Source organism: Anarrhichthys ocellatus, unplaced genomic scaffold (assembly GCF_004355925.1).
Source record: "Anarrhichthys ocellatus isolate YVR2014 unplaced genomic scaffold, GSC_Weel_1.0 scaffold10, whole genome shotgun sequence".
NCBI lineage: Eukaryota > Metazoa > Chordata > Actinopteri > Perciformes > Anarhichadidae > Anarrhichthys > Anarrhichthys ocellatus.
Window position 1 is genome coordinate 4,647,525 of NW_022280040.1, and position 16,719 is coordinate 4,664,243.

Consider the following 16,719-nt stretch of genomic DNA (forward strand, 5'->3'; position numbering starts at 1 on the left):
CCTCCAATTTCCCCTTCCTCCATTCACTCCGACCCGGCTCTGTTTGTGTATGTGTTTGAATGACAAGGTAACAATGGCATTCACAAAACACACATAATAATACACACTAATGCTTCACCTTCACATTTGGTTCAAGCTTTTTTTTTAAATAAATATAGGCAGTAAAGAGATGTTGCCTAGTGCCTCAAATAATAAACAATAGCCACAGTGATGGGAGTACTGGACAAGTATTGTGAGGATATAATAACAGGGGTCACAATGATGACCGACATATTGCAACCCCAGTTTCACGCTGTTGAATTGTCCTGCTTTATTGTTTGAAACATACAAATAAATTTGGATCTGCTTTGAGCGCAAAACCCTTAACACAATTTTTATGTTTTATATCATGTGCAGTTACATACCCAACCTGATCTCCTACAAATTATGTTTCCACACAACACTTTTTGACCCAAAACTTTTACTAAAACTAATCAAAGTAGTTTTTGTAGCCTAAACCTTAACGTACACAAACAAAAAAAAGTACCACAAGTGGTTAAAACACTATAACGTTGATGTAAAAATGTTGACATGAAACATATTTTTGGTTCATTAACACCAAGATTCAACGAATCTGTGGTTTGCAGAAACATAATGGCAACATTTAATTCTGCAGACTGGGTTGTAAGTGCCGCCTAACTGTGGCTGCTTGTTTAATTATATCTTGCTCTAGTGTTTGTTATGTTAAAAAGAGAGGATGTGACATGGGTGTGAGGAAACAAACATTTTATCCTACTTGTAAATAATATAATATAATACTAATTAGGTAATTTGTTATCATTCATTGCCTCTTCAGTGTGGATCAGTCCTGTCAAAGCAGCTCCAGTTGAATAAAAAGGAACAAAAGAGAAAGAAAGGCAGCCTGGTAGACTTGGACCATGAAGTTAGGCCACACATCAAAAGTAGTTTGTGATCTCACAAAACAAAAAAGATGAAATGAAACATTTTTTGTTGTTGTTTTGGCTCGTGCAAAGCAGATTTCCCATCAATATTAACGGGCGGGCTCATGCCGAGAAATGCCTCGCAGGGTGAACTCGGCCTGTCACAGAGACTGAGGATGAAGCTGTGCCTGTGAGGTCCGGTCAGCTGTGAGTGGAGGTCGGTCAGCGGTGACGCTGACAGCATTGAGCGTGGGACTGTGGCTGCAGAAGATGGAGGAGATGGATGACCGATGCTGCAGCCAGTAATCCAGGATGGATGCAGCGGTGTAGTGCAGCGCACAAATTGTTTGTGACAGATTGTTGAGGTGCTGCAAGGGTCTGTAGATCATTTCACCACCCGTCCTTTGACCCACTAAAGCTTACTTTGTCACCGCCTTCCTCAACTTTTCTTTGCGCCTGAGTCACACAAATTACAATTCACATTTGAACAAAGTGGTGGAAACACAATCTATCTTCCCCTCCCTCTGTTTTGATGTTTTGTTGATGGCTTAGATAAGGATTTGCACGACATCTTATTCCTGATTACACCTTTCTCATCATTATGCATAGGCGGGTTTAAAGAGGATGCGCCAGTGCAATTTGGGTAATGGACTTTTTATCATGCAAAGCAAGCATCTGTTTCGTAGATTCCTCCCTGTAAATTTGTGAGCCCTTGTCTCACAAATCATGCAGCTTTATTACCACATTATGTTAAAGAGCTGCTGGACACCCAAGAGTCCTTCTAGCTCTCTGCCTCTGACTGTCATTGTTGTCCATATTTATCACATCATATCTCCAAACTGGTCAGCAATACAGACTGCTTCAACCTGTATCTGTTGGAAAGTAAAGGTGCGTTTCCATCCACCTGTTTTTACAAAGAACAAAAAAAAAGGGTGGAAATGCTAAAATACGAAAAAAACAACAACGAAACAGACTCAAAATATTGCAAAAATATTTTTGTATGCTTGTGTTGGTGCATCGATTACAGCAAAATGCAACAAAGTTCAAAAGAAACATACTTATTTCTTAATTCATTAATTCATTAATTAAGCATGTGACTTAACTCACAAAACATTCCTCAAATCAAACATGGATTCCATCATGTTTTCTACATTTTGTAAAAGCGATTTGACGTCACACTGCAACTATTTTAATTAAGTCTTCTTCGTTAGTTTTCTTCTTCTGAAGTGGTAAAATAGCAACTGACAGGAGCATTAGCGCCACCTACCGCTTATCTCCATGAACTCCTAATATAGAAAAATACATTTTTCTTTGCAAGAAGTTCCTAAAATTCGTTTAAAATAAAAAAACTGCACTACATTTGGTTCACGCGTCAAACAAAAATTAATAAGCGTATTCTTTCTTCTTTAACCACATTAGTCCATTGGCGTTAACACCAAGCCGCCTCTTGTGAAGGTGGAGTGTGATGGTTGTGGAGTCGCTCCAGAAGGAGAGGTGGAGGATTGGTTCAGTGAAACAGATGCAGCTTCTCCTGCTGGAGGAGCGCACAGAGAAAAGCGCAGTCCGATGGAGCGGCAGCAGCGGTTTATGTCACACTACTGAACGCACGTAAACACAGCGTCGCTGTCTCCACACGCACTTTGACGTGTTTACAAAGGAGTTTTTGCAGATATCGAGGAGGCTTTAATAAGAAAAGTGTCGGACTGAAAGACAGGATGGACAAATCGCAGCTGTTCTTCTTATTGCTGTTCTACGGACATCTGCCAAAAGTAAGTCGTCTGTCGTTTGATTTAACAATGTTGTGTCTTTTATTTAAAAAGCGTCTTTGTGGTGAAGAGTGCGCTGAAGTGAAGGGCTTTTCGTTTTCATAAAGCCACTTCTAACACTGAGCGAGCAGGAGCGAGATGAACCTTTCTGACAGACAGATGAGTTTGGAAATCATGATTCAGCTTGTTTTAGGATTTCTGTTTTAGCAACATCACATTTTGCCTATGTGAATGTAAATCGTGTTTAGTCCCTGCGTATTTATACTGACATATCATCTGGCATTTTAACCTATTTTAAGCAATTTTACTTTTTTAAAATTTATTTTATGGATGTTCTCAATCCATGATGTCTCCTGCCGGAAACATCTGACTTTAAGAATTCAGAAACATATTTCATCCCAAACTCAAAATTGAAATGGTGAGATTGTCATTAAATACCCGATCTTTGAAATGAAATACCACTTTAACATGTTGTCTGAAGTCAATCCCTCTGTATCAGAGGGGTTTATTACCTGCTGGTTTTCAGTTTTAATGACAATCAGATAATTGGTTGATCAGACGCCTTTTCAATTGGAAAGAAGTAGCCTATTTGTTTTAATATGCTAGTAAATTAGTATCTGGTGAACAAGCTGAAATATGTTCACAACTCTCTTCTCCCAAGTAGCCTCGGCCACAGCAATTTAACTGAACTATATTCTCAATTATTAAATTCATATGTGTGCTCTCTCTGGGTTTAGATTATTGGAGGGAAATCCTTTGAGCATTTCCACTTCCGTCAGTGCAGTAGTGCTTTGCTGCAGGGACTTTTGTGTGCACATGGAGGTGCACACTTGTGTGGATCTTCGGACTTCAATAAACACTGTTTTAGGGACTTATTGGATTTCAAGTGAAATTATCCATCTGGTAGCACGATAACAAAACCCATTGGCCTGCCCTAAATTGCTGTGGGATTTTTGGTCTTTTCATTAGGCTTGTTAAAAACCAGGTGTCCCCTGCAGTTACGTCTTATTTTCCAGAAAGGCTTCATCTCCATTAAGAAATGTCAGAAGTGCTCTGCTGTTCCTCTCGCTGCACGACTCCTGACTTCTGCATCTCTCTGACGGCCATCAGTGGGATTTCAGTGATCCGGAATGACAATGCTGTTTGTTACAATTTCACAAATGTGTGAAAGAAAATGGAAAAGAAGTCTGATTCTAGGTAGTTAAACATTTTGGCCTGTGGTACTGGATGTGTCTTTGGGTGGATTTTAGTAATTTGACACTCAGCATGGCTTCCTTTAAGGCCTTCACTGAAGCTCTTTCCAGGCAGAATAGTCTGTGAACATACAAACGACTGTGTGAAAATGTCTTTCTCTTCACTTCTGACAACTCTCAAATGTCTGCTTTAAAGATCAACCAGATACGTCATTTGGTGACATATTTTAATGTCTCTTATAGGCACCAAAACATTTAGCCAGGGACGATGTGTTGCTTCCCTGTGCTTTCCACGGTCTTAAGTGCCTGCTGACACGTTTCATCAATAGTTCTAATGAGGAAATGTGATGTTGAGAGCACAGAAAATCCCATGCGTGGTTAAAAAGTGCATGTCGGTGGCTGCTGGATGTCTCCGTTATCTGTTTAACACTATGCAGATGGGAGAAGAGAAGATAGGAGGGTGGGCGAGAATGACTTCTCCTTCCTGCCTCTTTCCAAACATGAAACCACCCGAAAGAAACAACAAAAAATGTGTTTTAAAGAAATAATCAGATACCTTAGTTTAGCAGATATCTTATTCATTATTAAACATCATGTTAGTTACAAGTTAAAGAAAGAAGTTATCGCTGTCTGTCTGTGCTCAGACTTTGGACTCTGTTTATTCAATATTCACCTCTAATTCCTATTTCGAGATTTTTTTATTGGAACCTAACACACTGGTAATTTCGGTCTTGATGTTTGTTTGGCTGGAAAAGTGTTTAATCAAATTGTGCCCAATTTTCACACTCGGCTCAGCGGCTAATGAACCCCAAGTGAAACCACATGAGGCTGACAAGTTACACGCACGATGTAGATGTTGCTCCCCAGTGAAGCGTGGGATGGGGATAAACACATTACTCTGCATTGTGTGGCCACGCACACACACAAGCTTCTTCTTTCATTTTCCTGTCAGCTTGGCTCGGTTTTTATTTGATCGTTATCTCGTACTCAAACAAAGCAAGACCGGCAGCCTCTTGAAATGACAGCAATCACTAAAAAAAAACCCGAAGCAACGAGCCTGGCAGCCGTCGTGATGAGCTCTGTGCTAACAAGCTATCAAAGCTGGCAGGTATTTATGGGATGTTTTGCTCATGGAGACACTATGTGTGTCCCCAAGGCTTTGCAGAGGTCCACTTATCATCTGTATAGTTTGGGATTGACATTTTAATTTATTGCCCACTACAGTAAAAATCATGGCTGTCCAAAGTATTGATTTCATCAATTATAAGTTTTCAACCTATCTAACTGGTACTTCATATTTGTCATCAGCGTTTTAAGCTCGAGCATAAATCACCAGGACAGGACCTTTTCTTCCTGTCTGTTGTATCTTCATACATGAGGAAATGTTGTTATTTTGTTATCATTGGTCTCCCTCTTTGTGTGTTCTGGCTCTATTCACAATATACAGGCTTAGTATATATGAACTAATAAACTATCCATGCAATGAAGAGAGCTTGATCCTGATGAGGGACTTTGTTCCAGTTTTTCTACTGTTTACACAGCATTAGGGGAACTACAGGTTTGTTGCCACTGGTTTGTATTTCCCAGAAGCCAGAAGAAATGAAAACAACGCCCCACTTTATATCAAATCAAACTGTAAATCTGGGTTGTTAGCTTGTTAGTTTAGAGAGAAAACCCAGTCTGTGCCTTAATTTTAAAATGTCTTCATTGAAGTGTTCCACACACAACACACGCATCATGATGAGGCCTTTTTTTCACAGCAGACATTTTGACCTGTCATAGGAAAAGAAGCACAGGTGTTACTAACGATGGCTCCGTTATATTCAAGTGTGACAATGAGTCAGCATGTCAAATAAAGGAGGAAGCCATTGTTGATTCAATTATTTACACCTCTGCTTTTCCTACTGTGGCTACACCTATTTTCTTTGCTGTTTTTGGCCACTAGGGGGCAGTGTAACAAGCTGAACGTCGATAAGGCTGACATGTTAGCAAACAATTGTCTCGTTTCACATCCAGTGAAAACCAATAGCATTTATTTGGAGTCTGGTTTCTGGCCCAAAATAAGTCCAATATTCACTCTCCTTTTAGCTCTGTTTTTGGTCTTCCACCAGCTCAAAGGGGAAATATCTATTCAGTATCTAAAGCTGCTCACCCGGTGTTTAGCAAAGTTAGTAGCTAAACACTGTACACATTTTTGCGCTTCTGGTTCCCTTGTCTCAAAGTCAATGTTTTTTTTAAAATGTGTTTTTGGTTAGATGCCTAAAATTAGGACTACGGTGAACAAAATCTTAAGAAATGTTTTGTTTTACGACATAAAATATGTCGGTTAATACTTTACTTGAATTTTGAAGCTTTATGTGTCGTAAAAATGCTAACGAGGGGTTTAATGACACTACTAAATGTCATCGTGCTGACTAGTCCACCTTTATCTTAGATGTGAAGTCATGCGACTGTGGTGTAGTTCGTTTATAGCCTAATGTTAAGAGTTTTACAGAGTGGCCCACACTTACTCTGCTATGGCCTATAAACAGCATGAAATTTAAGTTAAAAATATAAATAGTAAAGATCCTAAAACTAGACCTTCAGTGACCTTCTACAACAGGACCCTTCTTCCTTCCTTCCTTCCTTTAAAGTGCAAATTCCCTAACAAATGTGCAATCAACGAAATCACCAAAAATAACGAGCTTATGTGGCACCTGGAGCAGTCGCCCTCCTTGATTTTATCGTTAATAATATATTTATTTATAATATCATTTTTATTAATCAAACTTCAATAATGTAACAGTAGCTCTCCTAGATATTAGCATTACAGTGCTGATGTTATATCATATAGCACACAGAGACAAAACTCACTGATAGACCAGGTTGTAGAACATTCTCAAAGTATTACCTTACCCTCTGTGGGTCTTTTAGACTTAAATCCCGTCTTGAGTGCGCCGCTGTTACGCTGCCCGATAATCAATTTCATGCTAATCAAAAATAAGGTTACCAAAGGGTCTGACCAACATGAGATTTCCTCCTCCATCCGTGTTGCTCTGCACGGATAATGTTTGCAGATTAATCTCCTGCCTCCCGACCTGCGCTACTGCTATTACTTCAGGATATGTTGGATTTTTCCATTGCAGGCAGAGACTCCTGTGAGCAAAGTTCTGTTGGTTGTGATAGTGTCAAGATGACCTCATCAGAGGGGGGGAGAGAGTGAGTGAGGCAATGACTGAGGCTCTGAAATGTTGTGTTGAGAAGTGATAACATGGAGGTATGGCATAGATTTCTGTTGTTTACCTACAGGTAACTGTTGCCCTTGATGCAATGGTGTAATGCTTGTAAGTAAACAGCACATTCGTATCATATAAAATACTCTGCTTGTAACTTGTTTCTGATGCGGCCTCATATATATTGGAAAAACAACGAGAGCCCAAACCTGAACACAGAAGTGCCATTCGTAATCATGATGCAGCAAGTCCAGTAGCTGTCCATTTACTGGCATCGAGGCTGTCATATGTCCTCGAAGAGGACACAAAAGTGACTGTCTGCTCCTGAGGAGAGGACTATTTTGGATAACTATTTAGAAGGATTTCTGACTCTGGATTTATAGTGATCAGTATTGTGAAATTATTTTTGTACCATTGGTTACTCCGGATGTAGATGTTGTTTCCTTGTGATTATCTTTGGGCTCTTTATTGTAGATTCTTATTACTTTATGTTTTAGGGACATTTCCAATATAGACACCTATTCAATATACTGTATATAGAAGGTATGGCAGCTACTGGCCTGATGTTATTCTTATGAACTGCACAATTCTTACCTTTACCCTTACATTTTTGTATATTATATGTATAAATCGGACTTTTCTTATATGCAACATAACTGGGCGTTTTTGTGTGGATTGGATGGTGCACTGCTAATATAACGTGACTGTCATGTGACCAGAGCTTATGTATTTAAAAAGATGGCGTCTCTGTTGAAGTTACTGATGAGTGTAAAGAAGAGCATTAGTTTGAAACGTCACTTATGGACGTGCTAACAAATTGCATGTTGGGGACCTTTATTTATATTTTCATTGATGTGGTTTGAAGCAAAACTAGTTCAATTACATAGTTTGAAATTCCTAAAGTTACTTCTACTCCTCTGTCTTAAAAAAATAACCCGGAATTGATGAATATGCAAATATTTCAAAAGTTGAACCACTGGACACGAGATCTCTCTTTAGATCTCACATTTAGATGTCACAAAGTCATACTCGTTCGTACACAACTTAAAAGTTGAGCACAGAGAAACTTCAGCAGATGAATGTGAAAACATCTCGTGTCAAATTCTGCACATGCTTCACAATCTGCTTTTCCAAACTTGTTCATGGCCATTTTCTGTATATGTAATCAGCCCAGCTGTACATATACCAGCTCATCTCCACTTGTTCTTCAAAGTTGATATGTTATATCTTTGATTCATGCATTGATTCAGTAACAAATTCTGCATATTTATTCATTTTTTACCAGGATTGTCTTTTTTTTTTTTTTTTTACAAGCAAAAAACAATTGAATTTCAATAATTTGATAAAAAACAACAACCTTTCTACATATTCTCCATGTCAGGTGACTGTAACACTGTTGGAATTGAGTGTCTGAATTAGCGCTGCATCATCTGCTCCTTGCAGACATTCTATTTTGTGTTGACGTGTTCGTGTGCTCGTAAATATTCCTGCACCAAAAGATATCAAGAAGTACAACAGGCTTGCTAGATAGTACACTTACTCCTGGTTGTAAATGATGAACAAAGCGTTTTTCTGGGTTTATTCTGCCTCATCACATTGACTCATTACACTACCATGCATATGCTCAACAAGGCTGTGAGAGACATTAAGAACAAGAGCGTTGCTGTTGCTCTCAAAGGTGTCCTTTTTTTTAATAAATACAGTTTGGTGTGTTCGTCTTATCGGAGGTGAGCAGTGTGCTACAGACTGCTGTTTACATCAGTGTCGGTTGTATTGGGAGCTCAACCCTGGACTAAACGGGGCATTTGTGGATGATTGATGAGGATCATTTTGTGTTTGACAGCTGCACCTTGGTGGTGGCGGCTCATAAAACGGACAACTAAAGACATCTACAAGGACCAATTAGCAGAACACGAATTGTATTAATATCTTATGCGCTTTTAGGCTGCATCGCTCTTCTCTTCTTTGACCTTTTGCTGCCTTGAGTCTTGTATGTGTTGTAGCTTTGGTAGCAGGGTAAAGCTCCTTCTTGGGAGTTCATGAATTTGCTCTCTCTTTCTCCATCTCCACTGACCTTCTCAAGCTCCTCGGCGCTCGTCTTACACATTTTCATTGACCCACTGGCTTTCCGCCATGCGGCTGTCAGCCCGCATTTTTCAGCCTTTTGTTGACACAGATGAACAATCGCAGTAGATTACTCAGTGGCTCCCTTCTCCACATCCTAATCCATTTCCATGATAGCATCTATTTGCCAGGCAAGAGGGATTTCAGAACATTTCTGTGTATTATTAGCCGGGGGTTCGCTGTAATAGGAAAACATGGCATGAGAGGCCATCGCTGCAGGAATGTGCTCGAGGGAAATGCTGAATAAAATATTTACTGGCACATATTCACTGGGCTGTAACCCGTCGGCCAGCCTCAACCTCACCGAAAATGAATTCTTTCAGCGCCTAATTGCGGTGTGATGGAAGCATGTTTGATTCTTGACACCTAAAAGTGCTTTCTGCCTCTTCCACAGGTGTTGTCGGTGCAGATGTGTGACGTGGTGAACGAGATCGAGCTGGAGAGAGAGCGCTGTGAGGATACCTCCTTTGGGAACGTCTCTTCAGGTCAATCTAAAAAAAAAACATTTTCCTCTCTCTGTTTAGGGTGTTTAGGCTATTTAGAGGAAATAAGAAGTGAGGTAAGGTGATACGGTGTGGCAGTTTATAGATGAAGCACTATTATAGCTGGCAGAAATACAATTGCTCATTTTACCGCAGACGACTATTACAATCACGTTTTAGTTTAACGTAAAGTAACCATATCGCAGTCAGAGTTGAAGGGTGGCTTTTATCACTTTTTGCACCCATGAGACTTTTTCTCAGGAGTTTGTGGGTGTAACTTTGTTTGAATGACATCTCCCAAGTCTTCTGTTGGTTGTTTTTGCACCTTATACGATGGGACAAATTACACCTTCACCATTTTTATTGCTGTACAGATTTTAAGACCTCTGTTGAGTCCACGATCACTCCCTTGTTCATTCTTACACTACTCCCTAACAGACAAAAAATAGTTTGAGGCAAAGATGCTGCGTGTGGTGAAAGACTAACCCTAACCCATACCGCTCGACTGCAACAATTTGCATAAAGGATTTGTAGTTGGAAGTAAAAGCGTGATTATCTCCCAAACTGAAGTCAAAGCAGAATAACGAGTGCTTTCATTTGGCAGAGACACTTTGGAATCATCCTAATTTTTCATCATCCCTGACAGGCGTAGTGTCACAGAGTTGTAATATTCACATCTATAAAATATTGAGCATTGCATCGTGGGCCTGAATGGAGGTCTAATCAGCCACAGTGATTTAAAAACACCTGTGTGAGCGTGCAGAGCCATTAAAGCCAGTGCGGGAAGCACTATTTCCTGATGGACATGACATCGTCAGGTTAAAACATTAACATTAACATAACCTTGAAGGACGTTATGATTGGATATTTAGGTCATGAAAGTATTTAATGATAACATCAGTGTCTGTCATAGAGGAGTGAAGTGAGAGTTGAACATCCATGGTTCACCCACTGTATCGGCAGGAGTAAGTGAAACATATAAAATAGTATAGAGTCTGACCTCTACTCTGAATAAACATCCCTCAGAAATACACAGTAATATCTCCATATGGGCTCATTTAAAACATATTAGGTACTGTACACACTGCAGAGTGCATTAAGTGAATATACACAAACAGTGCTCCTCCTTATCTCTGCAATGACCCTCATCTCTCTTTTCCCTATCTGCTTCCTCAACAGGAAGGTAGCTCTCACATGTCACATCACTAATAAATGAATTAGCAGTGTGTGCATACGTGAGGAACCATACGTTCACAGACTGTGGTTATGCAACATTTTGAATATAGAGATGGTCCTGCAATTCCTTTGCGTTCATGAAAGAGAACAGGCAGAGAAATAACTATTTCTTGAGAGTTCATGCATTCGGGTGTCCAACGTTAAAGTAGCACTAGATACACACACACACACACACACACACACACACACACACACACATCATTGTGCAGAACTAAAGAAGAAGCTGTCTACACTCTGACAGAAATTGTCTCAATCAATCTGTGTTAGAAATGGTTCGTCACTTGTGTTTTTATTTCAAACTGCACGGTGTTCTGACTTAAATTTCAAATACAGAAAAGATTGCAAAGAAAGTGTTCGATTGCTGTAAACTGCAAAATAGGAGTGTGATTCTACATTTAGTCACAAACAAACCTGTCCTATGTAAGATGCCTCGGTAGACGCGGTGTCAGAGGAGACAATACGACCAGGGTTAGTGGTGGTGCAGCTTTCACTCTTTAGCCGAATGCTCGTGGAAAAGGAAGTGAGATTGGGGACTTAAATTTGACCAAAATAAAATTAAGGATTAAAAGGTTTTCTGAATTATAAAAATGAGCCTTGAATAAATGGAAATACACAACAGTCACAAAAAATAGAAGTGATTCTATAAAAGTGCAGCATATTTTGGAGTTTGACATTGTTTCCAACCAGCCTGCACAGATATGAGTGACTAACGGTCTTTGAATTGGATTTAAAGCAGTTAATTGAAATTAGAGAATATGGATGAACTCAGAATGTTGTACCAAATGTGTAACGTGAACCAACATATCGATTATCTTTTTCTCTCTGGATCAAAACGGAAAGAATCCTGCTGTGTTAAGCACATGATTTAAGCATGTATGTGTTTGTCCGTCATGATATGAGTGATGCCATGTTAATGGTACTGTCTCCTCCCTGGCAGGTTGCCAAGGCATGTGGGATATCATCGCCTGTTGGCCTTCAGCCAGAGTCGGAGAGGTCGTTACCATAACTTGCCCCACTTACTTCAGTTACTTCAGCGACGAGCACAAAGGTAAACGCGTCCTCCTTTACCCGATGTAAATACAACATGCATGAAGAACGTGTTCTCTGTTATATGTATCTATCATTGTATCAAAAATGGATAAATGTTGCATGGTAAAATTAATTCAAGGAAGGAAATGACAATTTTCTTGGTGTAAATATCTGTTGTTTAATCAAACTGTATGAGTGGAGTCATTTATTTTGAGGCAAACAAACTTTTAGGTGCCGAAACTGAAAGTTGTGCTGTCAGTTTCTTTTGCTATTAGCTCAGGGCTGGTCAATACATTTATATATTTTGATATGAAGTGGATTTGCATACAATCAAGCCTTTGGGTAGATACTGACTGAAGATTTAATGTGTTGCTTGCATGCAAATGGACATTTTAAAGCTATCAAACATGGTGGTTTCTCCATCACCTCCTGTGGACATCAGAACATGATTAGAAACCCTACAGAAAGCCCGGGGCGAACAATGTCAATTCATGAGCCTCATGAAGAGCATCATGACATCGTTGGTATTTACAAGAATCAATTGTAAAATTTAACATCTTTTTACATTTGTCATCAATTCAAAGAGCGAGAATAATAGACCGCCCTGCTACTCTTCTATACCAGTGCGCCTTATCGTCAATGTTCTGATAAAACAATTATCCATAACAGCGCTGACCGTATGAACTGTGTGGTGCATTAAAAAAAGAGATCACATGTTTGTGCTATTTATTGTTAGTTCTCCAGCTACCTCAAACCCAAGATAACAAGTTAATCCAGGTTACTGTAAACGGTATGTAGCCGTTACGTGGGCCAGATTTAAAAACATGTGCACGTAAACTCAGCCACAGATTACAGTCGGGGTCTAAGAAAACAAGGAGGAATCCAGCTCATCCCGAAACCGTTGTTTTGGAACAAGCACAGGCGAGAGAGGGCAGGAAGAGAGATGATTCACTAACCTAAGAAACAAAAGAAAGACACTTTGAGATTGTGTTTTGTTGAATCGCCTTTTTGTCGACCAAGACATCCTTCGATCTTTTCAACTCTGTCTACTGCATTTACAGGGTTTGATATTATTCTTGATACATTTTAGATCACTGAGAATATTTTAATTAAATCTTCATTTGCCTTCCCTTTCTTTGAAAAGCTTGCGTCCTTGTTTGTCACTCTCGCCGCGTCAACTCCTCCGTTGCCTGCAAACTTTCAAGGACTTAAATCGCACATGGCAAATACCTGCATAATCAAACCTTTTGATCTCTCAGCAACCTGGGACTTGCTTTTCTTCTTCAGTGTACCACAACAGCCTCTATTCTTGACTCTGGAGCCTTGGTGAATAAAAGAAAATGACACTGACGTCACCATCGATCTGTTTGACCGCTGCCATGAATCACGACATCATGCTGCGCTGCTCTCTATAGTGGGTAGAAACTTTCAGTTAGTGAAGTCCCAACAGATGACGTCTTCGAAACACATTTGTTTGACTGTTTTTTTTGGACATTGGTAGTGATATAGGCTTGGCGTTGCTCAGTTACTGATGAATAGACATTTCCTTCTGGTCACTCCTTTGTATAAATGGTGATTTCTTTCTTCTGCATCTCAACGTCATTTTAGGGATGAGAAGGAGGCAGACACTATAAGACACCTTACCACTCCTGAACTGGATACCACATTAGTGCATCATACAACCATCTTTAACCTTGTTAAAACACAACATTTAAATTGTTTTCACACTGTTGTTGTACGTATTAAACAAACTAAATAAAACCTGTCAGCTTTAGCGGCCCTCTTAAAGCAGATTTTGTTACTTTTGGACAGAGCCAGGCTAGCTGTTTCCCTCTGCCTCCAGTCTTTGTGCTAAGCTAAGTTAGCCGGCTGCTGGCTGTAGTTTCATATTAAACGTACAGACATGGGAGTAGTTTTACTTTTCATCTGGAGTGTATACATTGTGACCCCTCTCTGGTGATTTCCTGTATGTTCAAGATGTTTTTTAGAGACCATATTTGCCACCTCCCCATGATATGTTTGACCTTTAATGCCACTATTTGCCTTAAGACCTCTCATTCCCTCCATCATCAGACACCTGCTGTTATCACTTATTGTCCAATTTCAAGGGGTGACCATATTTACAACCTTGTGGCTGCTGCACTCTGAAACAAACCTCCATCATATCTCATTTTTTATTGTCCAGCTTTTGAGTTTAACTGGTTATTGCCATTTAGATGTTTTTTTTTCTTTTTGTACTACTCTTATGCTCTACACATAGTGAGACTTTTTCAAGCAAATTCAAAATGAAGTTGGCAGTATTGCAGGCTGAACCTGCACTAGGAGCAAAAGCCAGAGTAAATATTACGGGGGTTTCTTTGCCTGCTGTGCTGACTGACTGTAAACTCGACTTGAATGTCGGTTGTTGAATCAAACACACATCACATCATGGTGGACTGTGGTGCAGATCGGCATGAACTCCAGTTTTCTGCGATGCTGCCTGACCCAAACCAGTCCTTCATATCCTTTCCCCTCCTCTCAAAGAGTCAATTTCAGATATCTCTGCTGTTGAATATCAATTTCTTCTTTCCAACACCTCTGGACTATTCCCCTCCAGCATTTTACCTGCTCCTCTTGTGCCTCTGACTCTATGACCCAGCATGTCAGTGCTCATCGTTTCCCCCTGAACGGGAGATGTGCTATAATCCAACTATTCATAACTGATGGGGCTTTTACCATCTCACTGGGGAATATATACTGTACAGACCACACGACCCTCTAATGAGATGAATAAGATACTAAATTGGGAATATTTGCAGAAAGACAAAAGCTTCAGACTCTTTGATGTAAATGCACATTGTAATTTCCCTCTCTGTGTCTATTTTTGCTTCTCTTACTGTGCACCTCTGTCTGGTTCTCACAGTTCAAGACTGAACTTTCTTCCACCTCAAGATACAATAAAATGGGGAATTAATCCTAAATATTGTTTTCCCTTGAATCCACCTAATGGGGCTCATATTTAATGGACATGAGAGTGGTATCATGTTTTTAATGTTTAACCATACTTGTGTTTCTTTAAAATTATGATACGGTGTAAATCATGATTAACTTGTAAGTTTCTCCTGCAACTTTTTCCATACATTTCTTTTCTTTTTGTATCCCAGAACCTGAAATTCTGCTGCTGCCACATACCTTTTTCATATTCTATTGGTGTAAAAAAAAAAAGCAGCTCCATCACCTCTTAAACAGCCAGTGAAATTTTGAAATATGGTCTTTCTCCCCAGAGCCATTTTGTGCACGCATAGATGTGAATTTTCTTGCGCTTCTGGGAGTGTTACTGCGCTCATACAGACATTAGCATCTCAGAGTGTCAAACTGAAAATTGGAGTCATGGGGAAATGTGACAGGATCTATTTTAAAACCGAACATGGCAGCGTGGAAGAGGCAAAAAAATAGATGGCAAAAATCATTCAAAAAAGTGGTTTGAATGAAATTGTGAGATGATGATGATGATGATGATGATGATGATGATAGACCACCACTTAGGGTTTGAGTTTTTAGTAAACTGCTCTGTGATAGCGGTTTTCAATTGGACACGTCAGTATCAAAGACACTTTTACCACTATATGTATTGTAGGTAATTAGAACAATTTCTTTGTGAGGTGGCGTCATATCCTCATCTAATTGGGAGCCATAAGAGCTCCAAAACTTTGTACCGAACAAGCACTTTTTTTCCCTGTAATCTGTAGTCTGATTCTTCTTCGCTCAGAATGAATGAAGAATGAACACATCAATTATCACTCTGAGCTCTTTATTTCCCACTGAGGCAGAACTGAGTAGATAGTTGACAACTGCCTCGTCTGTCATACTTACATAATCTACTAAATGATGTGTACAGTGGGAAAGACAGTTTGTTTATTTTGCATGTTTAAATGTTATGTTCTCACAGTGATTAATGGTCTGAGCAATATGTTGACATTTGCATTTATAGTGCATTTTGTGATTACCAATAACACTTGTCGGTAGCAACTAAGCAAATCCATTTTTTCACTTAACATCCCTGGACATTGGCCATTTGACACATGGAGGGTTGTCATTTTGGAATACTTTTATTTTTTATTTTTTCCATACAACATGACAAACAATACACATACATTTTCATGTTTTCAGCATGAGAATATTCAGCAATTCATTATTTCTGTGCCATTTTACAACTAAAGTTTTTCTTGCCAGTCTCATTTAGTGTTAAACTTCTCAGCTCGGCCGACATCACAGCAATCAATCCTTTGTTGTGAGAGCAGACTTAGTCTGCTCGTCTGAGTGTTATATATGCTTTGCATCTACAATCATAGTATAGAAAAGTGTCTTTGTGTTACTCACAACTTTAATGTTAGAAAAAATAAAAAATACATGGGTTTCTTTTTGGAAACCTACTGCGAAAGTAATGTGCTTCGTAAAATCTCAATAATGGAAAAAGGGACTCGGTGAAGGTTTGATTAACTCCTGTGAAGGCTGCGCCGCTAAAAAGACTCAAGGCAAATATAATGAAACAGAGACAGCTTGACATAAACTCTGCTGGAGAGACAAACAGACAGAGCTCAGATAAATCTCTCTAAAACTCTAAAAACTACAGTAAAACTCTTTTGTACTCAAAGTTTAGCTCCCTCTTTCTTTCTGACTCACTTTCTGAATTGCAATCTCTTCACAAACTCTGGCCCTGATGGCAGGTTGATATGTCTGCTGAGCTTCCAAATACTTTGCTTTATGACCACATACCT

The 16,719-nt window shown here is 39.4% G+C and overlaps 1 protein-coding gene across 1 annotated transcript in view; it reads left to right on the plus strand.

Annotated features, from left to right (window-relative positions):
- The first annotated feature begins 2,482 nt into the window (after positions 1–2,482).
- vipr1b (vasoactive intestinal peptide receptor 1b) overlaps positions 2,483–16,719 on the plus strand; it is a 34,387-nt gene continuing 20,150 nt past the window's right edge. The window contains exons 1-3 of the mRNA XM_031850331.1: positions 2,483–2,689; positions 9,610–9,700; positions 11,871–11,981. Of these exons, the coding sequence (XP_031706191.1) occupies positions 2,636–2,689; positions 9,610–9,700; positions 11,871–11,981 (256 nt within the window). The 5' untranslated portion in view covers positions 2,483–2,635. The remainder of the gene's footprint in view (positions 2,690–9,609; positions 9,701–11,870; positions 11,982–16,719) is intronic.